General features: G+C 52.9%; 1 protein-coding gene across 4 annotated transcripts; it reads left to right on the top strand.

Moving 5' to 3' along the window:
* The first annotated feature begins 2,896 nt into the window (after window positions 1–2,896).
* On the top strand, window positions 2,897–15,907 carry BCL2L11 (BCL2 like 11). Of its 4 annotated transcripts, XM_074864050.1 has the most exons (5): window positions 2,897–2,954; window positions 3,224–3,590; window positions 8,467–8,579; window positions 10,945–11,082; window positions 11,220–12,215. In XM_074864050.1, the coding sequence occupies exons 2-5, from the start codon at window positions 3,233–3,235 to the stop codon at window positions 11,301–11,303; spliced, it is 693 nt and encodes a 230-aa protein (XP_074720151.1). In that variant the 5' UTR covers window positions 2,897–2,954; window positions 3,224–3,232; the 3' UTR covers window positions 11,304–12,215. The 4 variants fall into 4 exon arrangements, 2 of the variants coding, with proteins under 2 accessions (XP_074720151.1, XP_074720152.1); XR_012628294.1 differs by lacking the exons at window positions 2,897–2,954; window positions 10,945–11,082; window positions 11,220–12,215 and adding exons at window positions 12,228–12,462; window positions 12,573–15,907 and having other exon boundaries at window positions 3,110–3,590; XR_012628295.1 differs by lacking the exons at window positions 2,897–2,954; window positions 10,945–11,082; window positions 11,220–12,215 and adding exons at window positions 12,228–12,462; window positions 13,332–15,907 and having other exon boundaries at window positions 3,110–3,590.
* The last annotated feature ends 598 nt before the right edge of the window (window positions 15,908–16,505 follow it).

Genomic DNA, 16,505 nt, shown 5'->3' on the forward strand with positions numbered 1-16,505 from the left:
GCCAGGGCGCGGGTTTGAGTTAGTCACCACAAAATAATATTGTGATTGTTCATGCAAAACATATCGTAAATGAGGCTGCTGGGTTGGGGTGGTTTTGTGTTGGTTTTTTTTCTTTTCTTTTTTTTCTTCCATGGTAAAATTGGGTGCCGCTGGGTGACAGGGATTGCCGGGGCTGCTGGCGCCCTCCTGCCCAGCACCACGCGGGAGCCGGGGCGGCCGCCGCGCACCCACAGCCTCGCACCGAGGTGGGGAGCAAGGGGTGTGCACGCGTGTGTGTGTGCACAGTGCAAGGGGTGTGCGGTGGGGGGGGGTGCGGTGCAGGGGTGCGTACTGGCGGTGCAGGGAGTGGGTGTGCACGGTGGTGCAAGGAGGGTGCTCTTTAAAAGGTGCGGGAAGGGGTGTGCACAGGGTGGTGCGTGTGCAAGGGGCGGTGTACAGGCGTGTGATGTGTGTGTGTGTGCAGAGGAAGCACAGGGAGGTCAGGGGTGCGCACACAGCACACGGTGTGCGTAAGGTGTGTGCAAGTAGCGGGGCAAGTGTGCAACAGGAGTGTAAGGTGTGTGTGTACACAGGGTGTGTATGTAGGGGTGTGCACGTGTGATGGGAGTGAGTGCAGAGTGCAAGGGGGGGTATGAAAACTGTGAGTGTGCGAGCGGTGTGTAAAGATGTGAGTGCACAGGGCCAGGGGAGTAAGTGTGTGAGCGCGGGGTGCAAGGGGGGTGTAAGGGTGTGAGCGCAGGGTGCAGGGGGGTGTGTAAGGGTGTGAGCGCAGGGTGCAAGGGGGGTGTAAGGGTGTGAGCGCAGGGTGCAGGGGGGTGTGTAAGGGTGTGAGCGCAGGGTGCAGGGGGTGTGTAAGGGTGTGAGCGCAGGGTGCAGGGGGGTGTGTAAGGGTGTGAGCGCAGGGTGCAGGGGGGTGTGTAAGGGTGTGAGCGCAGGGTGCAGGGGGTGTGTAAGGGTGTGAGCGCAGGGTGCAGGGGGGTGTGTAAGGGTGTGAGCGCAGGGGGTGTGTAAGGGTGTGAGTGCAGGGTGCAGGGGGGTGTGTAAGGGTGTGGGTACAGGGGCTGTGTAAGGGTGTGAGCGCAGGGTGCAGGGGGGTGTGTAAGGGTGTGAGCGCAGGGTGCAGGGGGTGTGTAAGGGTGTGAGCGCAGGGTGCAGGGGGGTGTGTAAGGGTGTGGGTGCAGGGGGTGTGTAAGGGTGTCAGCGCAGGGTGCAGGGGGTGTGTAAGGGTGTGAGTGCAGGGTGCAGGGGGGTGTGTAAGGGTGTGGGTGCAGGGGCTGTGTAAGGGTGTGAGCGCAGGGTGCAGGGGGTGTGTAAGGGTGTGAGCGCAGGGTGCAGGGGGGTGTGTAAGGGTGTGGGTACAGGGGCTGTGTAAGGGTGTGAGCGCAGGGTGCAGGGGGTGTGTAAGGGTGTGAGCGTAGGGTGCAGGGGGGTGTGTAAGGGTGTGAGCGCAGGGTGCAGGGGGGTGTGTAAGGGTGTCAGCGCAGGGTGCAGGGGGTGTGTAAGGGTGTGAGCGCAGGGTGCAGGGGGGTGTGTAAGGGTGTGGGTACAGGGGCTGTGTAAGGGTGTGAGCGCAGGGTGCAGGGGGTGTGTAAGGGTGTCAGCGCAGGGTGCAGGGGGTGTGTAAGGGTGTGAGCGCAGGGTGCAGGGGGGTGTGTAAGGGTGTCAGCGCAGGGTGCAGGGGGTGTGTAAGGGTGTCAGCGCAGGGTGCAGGGGGGTGTGTAAGGGTGTGGGTACAGGGGCTGTGTAAGGGTGTGAGTGCAGGGTGCAGGGGGTGTGTAAGGGTGTGAGCGCAGGGTGCAGGGGGGTGTGTAAGGGTGTGAGCGCAGGGTGCAGGGGGTGTGTAAGGGTGTGAGCGCAGGGTGCAGGGGGGTGTGTAAGGGTGTGGGTGCAGGGGGTGTGTAAGGGTGTCAGCGCAGGGTGCAGGGGGTGTGTAAGGGTGTGAGTGCAGGGTGCAGGGGGGTGTGTAAGGGTGTGGGTGCAGGGGCTGTGTAAGGGTGTGAGCGCAGGGTGCAGGGGGTGTGTAAGGGTGTGAGCGCAGGGTGCAGGGGGTGTGTAAGGGTGTGAGCGCAGGGTGCAGGGGGGTGTGTAAGGGTGTGAGCGCAGGGTGCAGGGGGTGTGTAAGGGTGTGAGCGCAGGGTGCAGGGGGTGTGTAAGGGTGTGAGCGCAGGGTGCAGGGGGGTGTGTAAGGGTGTCAGCGCAGGGTGCAGGGGGTGTGTAAGGGTGTCAGCGCAGGGTGCAGGGGGGTGTGTAAGGGTGTGGGTACAGGGGCTGTGTAAGGGTGTGAGTGCAGGGTGCAGGGGGTGTGTAAGGGTGTGAGCGCAGGGTGCAGGGGGGTGTGTAAGGGTGTGGGTACAGGGGCTGTGTAAGGGTGTGAGCGCAGGGTGCAGGGGGGTGTGTAAGGGTGTGAGCGCAGGGTGCAGGGGGTGTGTAAGGGTGTGGGTGCAGGGGGTGTGTAAGGGTGTCAGCGCAGGGTGCAGGGGGTGTGTAAGGGTGTGAGTGCAGGGTGCAGGGGGGTGTGTAAGGGTGTGGGTGCAGGGGCTGTGTAAGGGTGTGAGCGCAGGGTGCAGGGGGTGTGTAAGGGTGTGAGCGCAGGGTGCAGGGGGTGTGTAAGGGTGTGAGCGCAGGGTGCAGGGGGGTGTGTAAGGGTGTGAGCGCAGGGTGCAGGGGGTGTGTAAGGGTGTGAGCGCAGGGTGCAGGGGGTGTGTAAGGGTGTGAGCGCAGGGTGCAGGGGGTGTGTAAGGGTGTGAGCGCAGGGTGCACGGGGCTGTGCGGGGGTGACTCGCGGCGCGTGTGCAAGGGGCGGGGCACGGGGGCGGGGCGCGCCGGGCGGGGCGGGGCGGGGGCGGGGCGGGGCGGGGCGCGCGGCGCGGTAAACACGGGGCGGGGTCAGCGCCGGGGCCGCCGCGCACACCGCGGCCGGGCAGCCCCGCTCCGCCGCAGCTGGCGGGGACACCGTGAGCGGGGCCGGGGGGGAGCGGGGAGGAGGAGGGGAAGGGAGCAGGGGAGGGGGTGCCGCGCGGAGCGGCGGGGGGTGGGCGGCGGCGGGCCGCGGGGGCGGGGGCGGTGTGGCGCGGCGCGGAGCTGCCGCCTCAGCACTTTCGGCAGAACAATGGGGCCGGGCGGGGGGGCGGGAGGGGCCGGGCCGGGGCTGGCGGCGGCGGCGGCGCTGCTCCCCGGCGCCTCACGCCGCTCCCGGCCTCACGGCGCTCCGCTCCGCCCGCAGGCAGCCCCGATGGCCAAGCAACCCCCGGAGGTGAAGGCGCAACGCGGCGGCGAGGGCGGGCGGCTGCCGGCGGCGGAGGGGCCGGGCCCGGCCGCGCAGCTGCGCCCCGGCGCTCCCGCTGCCCTGCCCGGCTCCGCCGCCGCCACGGCGGGGCCTCCGCCGCGGGGCCCGCCCGCCAGCCCCGGCCCCTTCGCCACCCGCTCGCCCCTCTTCATCTTCGTGCGGAGGTCGCCGCTGCTGTCGCGCTCCTCCAGCGGGTATTTCTCCTTCGACGCCGAGCGCAGCCCCGCGCCCCTCAGCTGCGACAAGGCCACGCAGACCCCCAGCCCGCCCTGCCAGGCCCTCAGCCACTGCCTCAGCGCCATGGGTAAGGTGTTCGGCCCGGGGGGACACGCGGGGCTGGGGGGGCAGTGCCCGGCGGAGCGCGCAAAACCAGCCCGCTGGGCTCCCCTCGTCACCCCCCCCGCCTGGCAGCAGCACCTTCCACTCCTCACCGGCCTTGGTTTTCCCCCTTAAAAGGTACAAAACGCAGCTTTTCGCAGCGATGCGGCGTGCCGCTGCGCACCTGCAGCAATACCTCCTGCATCCCACTGTTGTTTATTCGGGATGCTGGCTGTGGTTGAGCACCCTGTTGCTGTGCTGGAGCGGCACCCAGCTGCACCCTCCCCTGCCCCCGAGCTCCCGCCCTACCTGCGGGACGGTTACAAAAGCCCCCCCGGGGCCCTTGAGCCCCTGCCAGGGCAAGCTGGGGGGCTAGCGGCAGAGAACCCGGCCAGTTCGGAGCTGGACGCTCGCCCAGGCAGCCAAGGGGGTGGGATTTTTGCAAGCTGGCTGGGCCCGCCAAGCAAACGTGCTGTGGGGGAACACCCACTCATCCAGCACTTTTTTTTTAATCATTATTTTTATTCTTTTCCGGGATGGGTCAGTCCCTCAGTCCCTGCCTGGGGAGGAGGGGACAAAGTTGTTTAATCCTGCTTCCTCGTCAGGGCTTGCTTCTCACAAGGCTTTATGCACTGCTTTTCGCCAGTTTTACGTGCTGCTGCGAGGTGAGTGACTTCTCACTCGGTTTTTACTCCTGTTTCTTTCTCAACGAGCCACATGGTGTCATAGGTGCTAGGGTCGTACAACTCCCTTCACTTGTTTTGGCGAAACCCAGAACTGGTGCGTGAAAGCAGCATGGTAGCAGGCGGGCATGTGTTTACATGTGGCTTACCAGGTAAGGCTGGGTTAAAGCCTCTAGTGGTGGGGAAAACATGCCTGCCGGAGCTGCTCACTTTTCCCCTGTCGCGATTAATTCCTCTTAATTGGAGGAAACCTTTTAACTTCTGCCAGGGGGAAGGTGGGAGTGAGGCAAGTACCGTGTCAGTAGCACTCCTCGGGGGATAACAAACACCAACTCCAAGCTTTACATGATCAAAACATCTTTTTTTTTTTTTTTTCCTTCCCTCTCCCTGGTTAATGGCTGTGGTTACAGCTGCAGAGGGCTTACTGTAATATGCCCTTAGGAAAGATTTTCTGACATTATTGCAGTAATTACAGTTTAATGCAAGTTTCACAACCTTGCGTAGCGCAAACACACGTGGCACAGCCGGGCAAGGATGCTGGAGTTCCTCAGCAGGGAGAGCCTCAGCTGATGTTTTAGCAGCGAGTGACTTTTTTTTTTTTTTTTTTTGGTGCTCCAGGAAGAAATTTAAGTTTTCCCTGATTTTTTTTCTGTGCTCCTGCTTTTTCATTGCCATAAGAAAGCTGTTGAAATGCTGGTTTTACTGGAGCTTTTGTTCTGTTATTGTTGCTAGGGGCATCATCCTAAACAACTATAAGCAAATGGAAAATACTTGAGCTATTTAAATGGGACCCTTGGCTACTCTCAAACACGACTAAGCTGGGAGTGTGGAGCCGTGGATCTGTTTTATCCCCAGTCAGGGACTCCAACTCCCGAGCTGTGACTTATCGTACAGCTCGCATTGAGAAAGGGCTGTGGGTTTTCCCTGTGCACCTTTCCCTTGGTCCCCTTGCCTTGGCAGTGTCCTGACAGATGCATGCCATTAAGTTTTCCACATCTAAACAGGTCAATTCCTCTGCAAGGAAGCAAAGGGTATAATTTCTTACTGTGCTTTTACGTATTTTTATCTGTTGTAAGGCACTGGTTGTAGACTGAGAGATGCTTACGCTTCCTGGAGAAGCCCTCCAAGTGGCCTTTAATAATAATAATTATAATAATAATAAACAGGCATTTCCTGTAAGCAAGAGCAGTTTGTGTGTGATAGGTGCTCTCAGTCTCTCCCGTGGGCAGCAGTGGACTGTTTCCAGGGCTGGTGGAGCAAAGAAAGCTCATGCTCTGCCCTGAAGCTGCCTCTTCTAAATCTCATAAAACCTTCCCCAAAATTTTCAGTGATGATGGCCCAGATAATAATTAAGCGCTGAAAGTGCCCCTGCCAGACAAAAAAGGTGGAGGCAGCTGTGGGGAATTATGGGATGTGTGCGGGTGTGTGAGCGAGCGCTAGTTGCTGGAGGAAGAGTTGTTCCTAGCATGGGAGGTGGTGGGCAGTGATGCTTTGGGCTGTCTTGCTTCTCTGACAGCGCAAGGGGGTACAGCCAGCTGCCTCCAAAGCCATTTTTTGGGGAAATGAGATGAAAGCAGCAAGGAGATGTTCTTGGATGGGAGGTGGGAAGGGTTGCAGTGCTGGCATATCTGGGATGATGCTTTTGGGGGATGAGTAGGAGAGGAGCAGGGATGAGTTTATTTGGCTGGGCTAGGGAAGAAGCGGAGGAAAAAGATGACCCTGCTTTTTGCAGAAGAGGTGCTGGTGGCCCTGTCAGGCTCGCTCACCATAAAGTCACCCGAGACAAGACACCCACCCTTTGGTAGGGTTCTGTGAATCTTATACTGATGTTTCAGGTCTTGAGCTCTTACCAGGAGCTGATGATTTCATCGGGCTTTTTGTTCAAAGAGCAGCTCTGTCTAAAAGCACAGAAGTGCAGGGTTTGCACGTGGGTTTTTGGGATATATTTGGAGCAGGCGCGGGCAAGTGTTCTGTAAATGGATTTTCCCTGTGCTGTTTTGGTGCCAGTGTGTTTTCCTGTGCTGCAGAAGAGGGGAGCGAAGCAGCATGAACCTCTCCTTGCCTGCAAAGGAGATCCTCCAGGTGTAATAGGTGAATTTAAGGGGGAAACCTTGAGCCAAGAAGCTGGCAGTGTTTCTGTTGCTCTCGTTCTGGAGCTGCTGCTGTTTTCTCCCTGAGCTTTGCGTGCCATTCATCTGAAGCCTCTTTCCAAGGAGGTTTCTCCAGGGGAGTTTGGATGACCAAACCCAGAAGGTGGAGGTGCAGTTTGGGGCTGTGGTTTTGTTTTTTCTTCTGGGCAGACACTGCAGCAGTGCTGTTCCAGACCCTGGCTGGAGCATCCCATGGGCTAGAGTGAGATGCAGATGTCCCAGGGGTGCTGGTGGCCTCTTGGTTTGTCCCTGTCCCCACAGCAGCCGTCTCACCATCAGTGGTGGGCACTGGCTCACTGTATGACTGGGGGCCCCCCAAAAGCACCTCTGACTGGTTTTGGGACCAGTTATGACTGGACCCTTTTGTTGCTGCTGTTTGGCAGCACCACAGAAAGTCCTTTCTGAAAACCTCAGCCCGATTTCACTCTCAGCCACCAACCCCAGCCTTCATCTCTCAAGCAGATGAGCTCTTGGGTGCAATGCTGGGGAAGGGGGAAAGGATGAAGAAGGGGGAAAGGATGGAGAGGGAGCAATACCTCTCCCCCATGCAGTTTTCCCTGCATCCCCAGGTCTCCTCGCATCTTTTTGTCCCATGTCCCTTTTTTTGCCTAGCTTAGCTCTTGCTGGGAAAGGCAGCTTGGGGCTGGCTCTGGTGACAGTGGTGGGATTTCGGATTGTTGCCCTGTCCTGGCCAAAATCCTGTTTGTGTTGCCGGGGTGGAGTATTGCAAGGGCTGTGCCGTGTTTCATTCACCAGTGAGGAAAATAAATATGCCAGGGCCATCCCCGGGCAGGCGGCGAGTACTACTCCTGCACTACTACAGTGTGAAAACAAAACAGATCCCTGAGCCAAGGAGTGCTAGTTTGGCTTGGAAATACATTTTCCAGTCAGGTTGGAGCCAGGCTTTTATTTAAATTTTTTTAATTTTTTTTTTTACTGTCCCACTAATCCTTTGAATATTTTGAGATTGGAAGCTATTTCTATTCCCTTGTGATTCCTTCTAAGCTGTCGTGCCAAAACGCTCTTGTTTTGTTTTGTGCAGTGGGCTTTTTTGGGTTGTGTGTGGTGGTTTTATTTTTTTGTTTGTTTGTTGGTTTGTTGGGTTGTGGGTTTTTTTTTTCCTTAAGGCTGTGATTCTTGCTTGATCCTGCACTTGGGTTTGCGGGAGTGGGAAGAGGTGGTGCAGGTACCATATGGGGTCCTGGGTCACAGGCTGCTCCTTTCTCCCCTGGTTATTTGAGGGATTGCACGGTGGCTTTATCACGTGTCTAATAACTTCTTAAAATGGAGACTGAAATAGCTATGTATAGTACAATATAACTGATGCATTAGCTCTCTTTTTCCTCTTATAAGCCAGCACTGGTTTGCGTCGGGTGTATTTTCTGCTAAAGTGCAGGAAGATGGTGTTTGAGATGCGAGCATCCCGGTTCCCTCCTGCGGACGGAAAGTCCTTCAGTTTGCTGGAAGCGTGGTTTGTCGGTGTACAAATCCAATTGTGGCTTTCTTCTTAGTATGACAAAACCAATCGTTTTTCTTTGCTTGTTGGGCACTTCAGAACTGTTTGAGGAAGAAATGTGAGAATTTGATTAAACTATCCAGACAGAGGTTTTTTGAGGTTAGAGAAGGAGTTGCGGCTGTGTCTGCAAGAAAAGATTATTTAGAAAGAGGAGGAGAAGCATGTTTTGCTAGGGAAAGAAGTTGGAGAGTGGCATCTTGGCTTTCCTCAACTTAAGAGGGGACCAAAGCTTGGATATGGCAGAGAAGGGAAGCCTATAATAAAAAAGGAGAAGAAAAACCTGTCCTGCGATGCACATCTTACACGACAAGTCCCATTTGTGCTGCATACCATGTGCAGGCCCTAGCAGCCTGGCACCTGCACAACTCTTAGGAACTGTATTTTAAAAAATTTAAAAGTAGTAATAATAAAAAAAAAAAATAGTAGCAGTCCATTGACTCTTGCCAAGTTTAATAGAGTATTTTTTTTGTTGTTGTTCCTCTGTTTCAACTGCCCTGGTTTTGTTCCGTGCAGCTTCCCGGTGGCAGTCTCACTCGCTAGCAGAAGACGTACAGCCCGAAATCTGGATTGCACAGGAGCTGCGGCGCATCGGAGATGAGTTCAATGCCTCCTATTGTCCAAGAAGGGTAACTTTCATCTTTTTACTTTCCATTTCTTTACATATGGCCTCTAAAAGGGAAAAGCTTAATCATCTCTGGAAACTAGTTCTGCGGTGAATGTTTCATTCACTCAAATGTAGAAAAGGATGCGCGGGTGGCTGTGTTCCCCTGGACGCAGGGGCCTGCTGCCTGCGCCAGCGAGTCACCTGCTGCTGCAGCGTCATTAAATCAATTAAAAATAACCTTTAAATTGGGACTTGAAGCTTTCGGGTACGAAGTTCGTAGTATCTTCCATAACACCCAGGGCCAGTGAGAAGTGTATTGCTGGATGGGGGCTGGACCTGGCAGTAATGAGGAAGAAACTTCTAGAAGTTAAGAGGCAGGGAACTTTTGGGTGTCGTGGGGTATTTTTGGGGTGGCGTTGGGAAGAGGTGTTCTCGAAGTAGTCCCTGGCAGTGGTTGAGTGCCAGCACCAGCATTGAAACGGTTAAGGAGCGAATGCAGCTGGCTTCTGGGCCTGGCCACCAAATCCCTGCTGCTGAGGATCGCGTGCGTGGAAGCGTAGTTGCAAGTAAGAAACAGGGATGGTCTTCGTCTGATAACTTTATTTTTCTTACAAAGAATCTGCCAGAGCTGTTTTGAAACACGTATATTTATAAGACTGTAAACTCTCTCACCTTCAAGTGTTGCAACAAAAATAGGTGGCACTAATGCAAACAAAAAAAAACCCAAACCCTAAAACAACCCGAGAACAGACCAGCCCCGAGAGATGAAGTAACAGTAGTTTTCAGAAGAGCGTCATTAGCCAGTAACTTGCCTGACTAACGTTATTGACAGCTGCATGTTTGTGCATGTGGTTTCTGATCCCTCAACTCGCCCTTGTGCTTGTCTGTGGGAAGAAGACTCAGAAGCACGTTAGGTAGCAGCGTTGGTGATGAAATGCTGACTGCCCGGATCTTTATCCGTCCTCCCCAGCTCATGAGTCACTCCTGCAGCGTGCTTTGTCGCTGCTCCCAGGGTCTGTGTGGTGGATGCCTGTAGGCAGGGGCTCACCCCCAGAACAGTTGCCAGGCTGCCGTGGTCCGGCTCCTTCCGCACGGCCTCTCTGCATCACCTTCCTGGAGACTTCTCCATCAGCTCCATTTTCTTTCCAAATGCTCTGGCTTTCCTGATGTGCAACAAACTGGAGATAAGCAGTGTTTTATCCAGAATCTGGAACATGCATCTTCCGACCTCCCCCATCCAGGCTGATGCCTCATGATGTGAAATACCCGCTTTTTTTTTGTATAAAGGACATCTTTTCAATGAAAGGTGGGGACTAAGCCAATCCTACTGGCATTCAGAAAGCAGAAGGTGCCTGGTAATGGTGAGCTGATCCAGAAGGGCTGGCAGAAGTGTGGAGTGCCATGCCATCCCTTCTCCTCGCTGGGTCCTGGAGCACTGCCTTAAATTTGGAGTGCAGGCAGGCCCTTTGAGCGCCTTCTGGGAAGAGGTTTGTGACGAGAAGGGATGTCCTCCCTGCATGATCTCCCAGGGATCGGCTCCCTCAGCGCTGCCCCGTGTGGAACCTTGCACACTGGAAATGTGCGTTTGGCAAGTCACGCCACCCAGTACAAAACTGTGGTGTGTAAGAGGATGTAAATTTAACAGGGGGGGTGAGGAGGGGTTTCTGTGCAGGTCCAAGGCGGGGGGTGTGAGGCCAGCAGCAGGATGGGGCACAGGTGCCCTGTCACAGAGCATCACACAGGTTTGCACGAGGCGGTTCCCAGCGCTGCAGCTGAGCTTCCAACCTGCTGCCCCGGGGAGAGAACCAAAATGCAGAGGACCATGTCCTGCTTGCTAGATGACACAAGCAGAGGCTGTCATGCATGACCCTAAAAACACTTTGTACCTGGCTTAATTAGTATCTGACAAATTCTCACTTGTCGTGCCCAGAAAGGAGGAGGCTTCAGAGCATTTAAGCAATTGCTGTAGAGTTACTATCCCTGATGTGCTTGGATGTTGCTTTGTGGAAAGGTGTCTTTTCCTTCTGGAAGTAGTCTGGCTTCTCTGGGGAAAGGGTGGCTCTGCTGAGCTGGAGCCCTTCGGCTGGAGGGGTAGGTAGGATGCCTTCCCGGCACGCCTGGCTCTGCCACTTGCTGGGGTTTGCCCTTTAAGCCTGAGGTTAGAAATGGGGAACTAAGAGCCCTGCCAAAATGGCACTTGCTGGGCAGGTCGGAGCTGTCAGACGGGTCAGGGCCACCAGTTCCCTATCACGTTCCCCATCAGTACACCCTACACGTCGCCCGCCCCTGCCCCCCCCCCCCCCCCCCCCGCCCCCCCGGGACCATCTCTTGGGCAAGACAACTGGGAATCTGCCAACTCGCCATCCAGCCCCTCTTTGCCCTGACAGAGCTCATGGAGGTGGCCACGGGACCCTCTGGCTGCGGAGACCAGCTCCACGCCGAGGCTTTTGCTGGCAGAGGGTGAATCGCTTGGCTGCTGTCGTGTGCCTCAAGCTTGGCTGCCCACACCTGAGCTGCCTGCAGAGGTGGAAAATGTCTTTTTTCAACTCCATAATTATTTTTTTTTTATACCACTTTAATAAAGAAAACCTAATTTTGGCATTTCGCTTGCATCCTTCACTAAGTCTGCTGGGGGTTTTTTGTTTGTTTTTTTTCCTTGCAGTCTCCCACGTTGGAGGTCAGGCAGTGTGGTGGACTTAGCATCGTGCTGGTGGTGGGCAGCTCCCAAGTGGGTAAATCCCACTGATGTGGGGACCCGATGGCCTGGGGTGCAGGGATGCCCCGGGGTGGGAGGTGTGCTTGGCCCGGGTACCGGCTGGAGGAGCATCGTCTCTCCATGACGACAGCTGCCTGCTGCAGGACTGCCTGCATTATGCCCCTGTAGTGGGGAAGGCAGTTTGCATATTGGTGTAAACAGTGTAATTTCTCTCTCTGGGGCATGCACAGGCATGATTTTACTGCACTAAATATAGCCCGAATAGGATTGCTTTGGGACTGTATAGAGAGGGAGAGGGGGCACCTCTGGGCTGCTCTTTCACCGTAGAAAAAAGGCTTAAAAATAAATTCTCCTTTTGTCCGTTTTTCTTTTCGTTGTACACTGTTGTGATCCCTTGCTCCGGGGAGGAGTGTGTTGCTGCCGTGTCTGGCTTGCCATGTTTTGTGAATGAGGTGATGGTTGTGCCTGGAGCAGTCTGAACTAAAATCCGTGCACCGCAGGCAGCGACCTGCCTGTGCAAAGACCGATGCTGCTCTCCCCGCTGAGGGATTTTTATTTTGTATTTTTTTTCCTGTCAGCCTTTCCACACCAGTTTTTAAACCCCCTTGAGCTGCTCCTTTGCCACATTTCAAACCCCGCGGCAGCATCACGCACGTCGTGTGCCCACATGCAGGGACTTGCAGGTGACATCCCTGCTGAGCGGTGCTGTGGCGGCCGCCTCCAAGGCAAATGTGGCTGGGAGGGGGTGGCTTCAACCCTTTGTAGAGCTTTTTATTGAAGGAAAACATGAAAGGTTGTGGGGTTTATTTTCATTCTTCGTAAAATGCTTGATTTCACACCTCTGAAATCTGTGTGGCACCGCACAAGATGTCTGTAGCACAGGGGCTTTGCGCTGGAAATTCAAGTCACCGTCTTGTTTGTATTTATTTTTTTTTTTCTCCTGTTTTGTTTTAGGGTTTCTTGGATAACCAGGCGGGAAACCCCCAGATCATCATTTTGCGCCTCCTGCGTTACATCATCCGCCTCATCTGGAGGATGCAGTGAGTGCCAGGCACATCCTGAGGCACTGGGACTTGTTTACTCGTTGGGAAAGCCCAGGGAGGACAGACAGACGGACGGATGCGGGGGTCCCTGCACCACCTGGCTCCCACCCTGCCTCTCCCCCAGGATGCGCAGCAGGGGCCGTCAGGTGAGGGTGGACATCCCACGCTGACCTACTGGGACTCTCCAATGCAGGATTTCGTCCGAGAGTGGTGTTTACTGTGTTTCTCTCAACTCTATTTTTTATTTTTCCGAAAGAGTCTCAGAGAATATCTTCAAACGGCAATGGAGCAATTGGGTTTTTTTTGTCATCGTTTCTGGAAACCTGTCAGCTCATCTGGGATAAGCCCTGCAGCGGGGAAAAGGAAAGCCTGAGCCAGCTGATGGGCAGAGCCGCCTTAGTTTGCCTTGCAGACCTTCTCGCAGAGACTCGCAGAGCCCTCCCCTGTCCCTTTGCGTCCTGGGCAGTTGCCCCCCAGAAAGGATGGCGATGGTGGAAGAAGGGTAGAGGGATTTAAATCAGCACTTCTTTTACCTGTAAATACCTAACGCTACCCCAAATCCACCTTCATTTGCATCATGCAAATAGCCTATTTCCTGCTGACTGATTTTTTTTTTTTACTTTTTTTTTTTTTTTTACACTCTGAATATCAAGACTTAGCTGTCAGACTCCCAGGGTCCAAGATATCACAACCAACCAACCAAACAAAAAAACAATCCACCAGGTTGCCTTTTTTTAGAAATTCTTTCTATAAAATGTGTGGAAATGCTTATGTATTGTATAATATAATATAATGTTGGTGACTGAATAATTCAGCAATAAAATGTTCTTGGTGGCAGAAACAGTTCCCAGCACACTGCAGCTTTCCACCTGGAGGTGACAGCTCCTGCTGCGTAACTTCAGGAACTGTTTTAAGTCATCGCTTGTACCTTGCTGTTGAACCCCGGAGGGTTTTTTAAGGCGCTGGATTTTTTTTTTTTTTTTTTCCTCCTGGGATCTTCTCTGTCTTGGGACAGGACAGCCTGGAGCAGGGGGATGAGTGGGACAGAACCAGCGGCATGAAGACCCCAGATGCTGGAGCACAGGGATACAGCTGGAAGAGGCACTGAAGGATGCTGATCTGGTATGGATCCACCCGGGGACTTGCCATGTGGGGTCTGCTCCCCATCGACTGCCACATCTCCTCCCAAACTGCCCTCCTGCCCCCAGGAAGACCCAACCGGGTGCTCGATGCCGTCCCAGGGCATCTCCCCTTCCACCTGGAGACCCTGCAGCCTTGCTGGAGGAGCCCCGAGGGCTTGTTGGAAGAAGCAGGTCTGTTGCCTCGGGGCCCTCCGTTGTCTCCGGTTTGCTTCGGGGAGGGGAGGAGGGGTGGCTCCTCCTTGTGCCACCCCTGTATCTATGCACAGACGTACCCCTTTCTGCCTCTGGAGCTGCCCCTTCTCTCTGGCTGGTGCAGGTGGTCCTCAAACCCACTTCCAAACGCCGCGGTTTTATTTCTGGTTTCACCAGCACCATAGGGAGAAAAAAAAAAAAAAAACCACCAAAAAACCAACCAAGCCCACAATAGCGGTTTTTCCTGCAATATGCATGCAGGGGGAAGCTGTTGAGTGCCATGTATGATTATTAGTGTTTTTAATGATGGAGAAACTGTACAATCTGACCTCTATGCACTGGCTGCCTGTGCCTGTCAGGCAGGCAGAGAGCCGTGGTGTTGGTGCGGGCCTGCATGCCTCCAATTGCACTCCTCTGGAGGATTACAGAGCAATTTTTAATTTTTATTTTAAATATTTTTTTTAATCTGTTTTTGGACCTGCAAGATGAGCATGGGTTGCAGGACTTGGCCTCAGCTGCAGGAGCCAGGGATGTTTTAGAAAGGGTATTTTGGAGAGAGTATGGGGGGAACCTTTGCACTGGTAGAAAGTGAGCAGTTAAAATACCTGGTGAGCTTGGCCAGGGCAGGTTCCTGCTTCTTGTCCCCTTGGTTTCGGCTCACAGTAGCTGTGCTGCCCCAGCCGTGCTTGAGCCATCACTTTTTCCTGTAAGGTTTATACAGAAAACCTAGCAGGGAGGCTGCCGCCGCAGATTTCCCATGAGAACCTACATGGAATTGCATGGCTGTTGGTAAATTAAAAACGAAAATATATAAAATTTGGCAGCAGAGGGGGAAACCAAATGAGCTTTTTTTTTCCCCAGCTGAGTTTCATCCACCGTTGGTGGATAAAATGGTACTTTAAGATCTCACAACCTTACAGCATCCCGGCACCACACCGCCCAGAATGTGTCCCTTGGAGTACACCAAAGAAATGTCAAGCACTTTACCCCGTCCTCCCTGCCGGGCGCCCCAGCCAATGATGGAGACAAAAATTATACTAATTTTAAGGGAAAAAAATCAAGGTAGTGGCACCGTCTGCCCGGGACTTCTCCACAGGAGGTGTTTCTGGCCAAAAGGTAGTCATAGGAAAACTAGCGGAATGTGACAAGCCCCCCAAAAAAACAGGTTTCACCCCCTATAGAGTTGTAAGGTTTAGGGAAAAAAAACCCAAAAGTCTCTAAACTGAAGAATGATGTTTTTAAATAGTGATTATGCTCATTTTAGCTGTGTTGGCTGACTGCTCTGGGTCATTTTAAGCGTAACCTGTGGTGTCTGTTCTGCCAAAAGGATGCAATGAAGAGTTTTCCTTGGTTGCAGGGAAACCAGATTTATTCCTGGGCGATCTCACATAATGTGTTAATGCTTCTCCTCTTTTCCATAACTGTAAATACCTGAATATTTATTAGGGTAGTGCACCATATTATTTTCATCATCTGAGCCAAATATCTGTGTGCAATGTATTTCCTTTCCTTTCTGTCATGTAAGTTTTGTACAGCTTATAACTAAGTAAAAAAAAAAAAAATTACTTTTTTTCTAAACTTTTTTAGAGTTTAACTTGGTAAATACTGTAGATTCTTTTTTTCCTCCCGTGTAATTAATGCACTCTACTGTTCCATAATGCTGTAACTTGTAGAAATGTATATTTATTTTCTGCTTATTTAAGTTCCTGTAAAGATTTTGTTTCTCCTTCTCTCCTCCCTGCCCCTGCAATAAGTGATGGATCACCTTCCAAAGCACTGTGTTCTCCTGGCAGTGTAGCCAACATGGTTTGGATAATGAGATTTATTATTATTTTTTCTCAAAGTGCCTAAGTCCCAATTCCCAGTAGTGATTTAGGCACATCAAAGACTTAAGCATTATTGAAATTCGGTGGGAATTTGGCTTCTACATCCCTGTGATTTTTTGCCACCCTTCTCTTAAAGCCACACTTCATCTCAGCCACTTTCCCTGGACCAGCTGTAACATCAGGTACCACTCCAGCTCACACAGATGTGCTGATGAATCACTAACTCATTTCACAGGACCCAGCATATGTAGCATTTTTACTGCAATTTCCCTGGCTTGTGTTTTGCACTGATGAATTTTGGACAGGGTAATTGCTACTTTACTTGTGCAATACTGCTGTAAATAATTGCAGATCTTTTTTTTTTTTTTTTTAAGATGCAATCTTTTATGTTCTTAATATGAGTTTTATATGAATAAAAACTTTCAACTATTTGTCATGAGTGCTGTTTTCTTTGGGGGCCTGAGGAGCACCTGAGGAAGGGCTGGGGCAGGGATATTTGCTGCTTTATTCCCTGTTCTCCTGGTTTGTCACCTGTTCTCCCCCAGATCTAGGATGCAGGTACATACCCAGTGTTTTCCTCTGCTCCAAGGTGCTCTGAAGTTCCTTCGACACTAAAATGCATCCGTTAAATTAATCTGGTTTGTAAGATGTTGCCTTCAGTGTCCCCAAACCCAAAAGCAGCACTTCTGCTGCCCCAGGGGTTTGGTTGGTTGGGTTTGGTTTTTTTTTTTTCTTTTTCCTACATTTATGTGGCTCTGCAGACATGTGCTACATCAACAGGCTCAAACTGCTGGGCACCTTCCCGCACCCTCCGGGCACTCCCTGTCCCCAGTCGGTCTTCATAGATATTGAAGAAGTTTGGGGAAGCATGGGGGGTTATTTTATTATTTGTGTATTATTTTATACTTTATTATTTTTGTTATTTTTACTTTATTATTTTATATTGTTATTTTTAATTTTATTATTTTATTAAAATTTAATCAAAATCTGCTCAGAAAAATTACTGTCCCACCTTCCTTCTTCCTTGGC

Source organism: Strix uralensis, chromosome 3 (assembly GCF_047716275.1).
Source record: "Strix uralensis isolate ZFMK-TIS-50842 chromosome 3, bStrUra1, whole genome shotgun sequence".
Taxonomy (NCBI): domain Eukaryota; kingdom Metazoa; phylum Chordata; class Aves; order Strigiformes; family Strigidae; genus Strix; species Strix uralensis.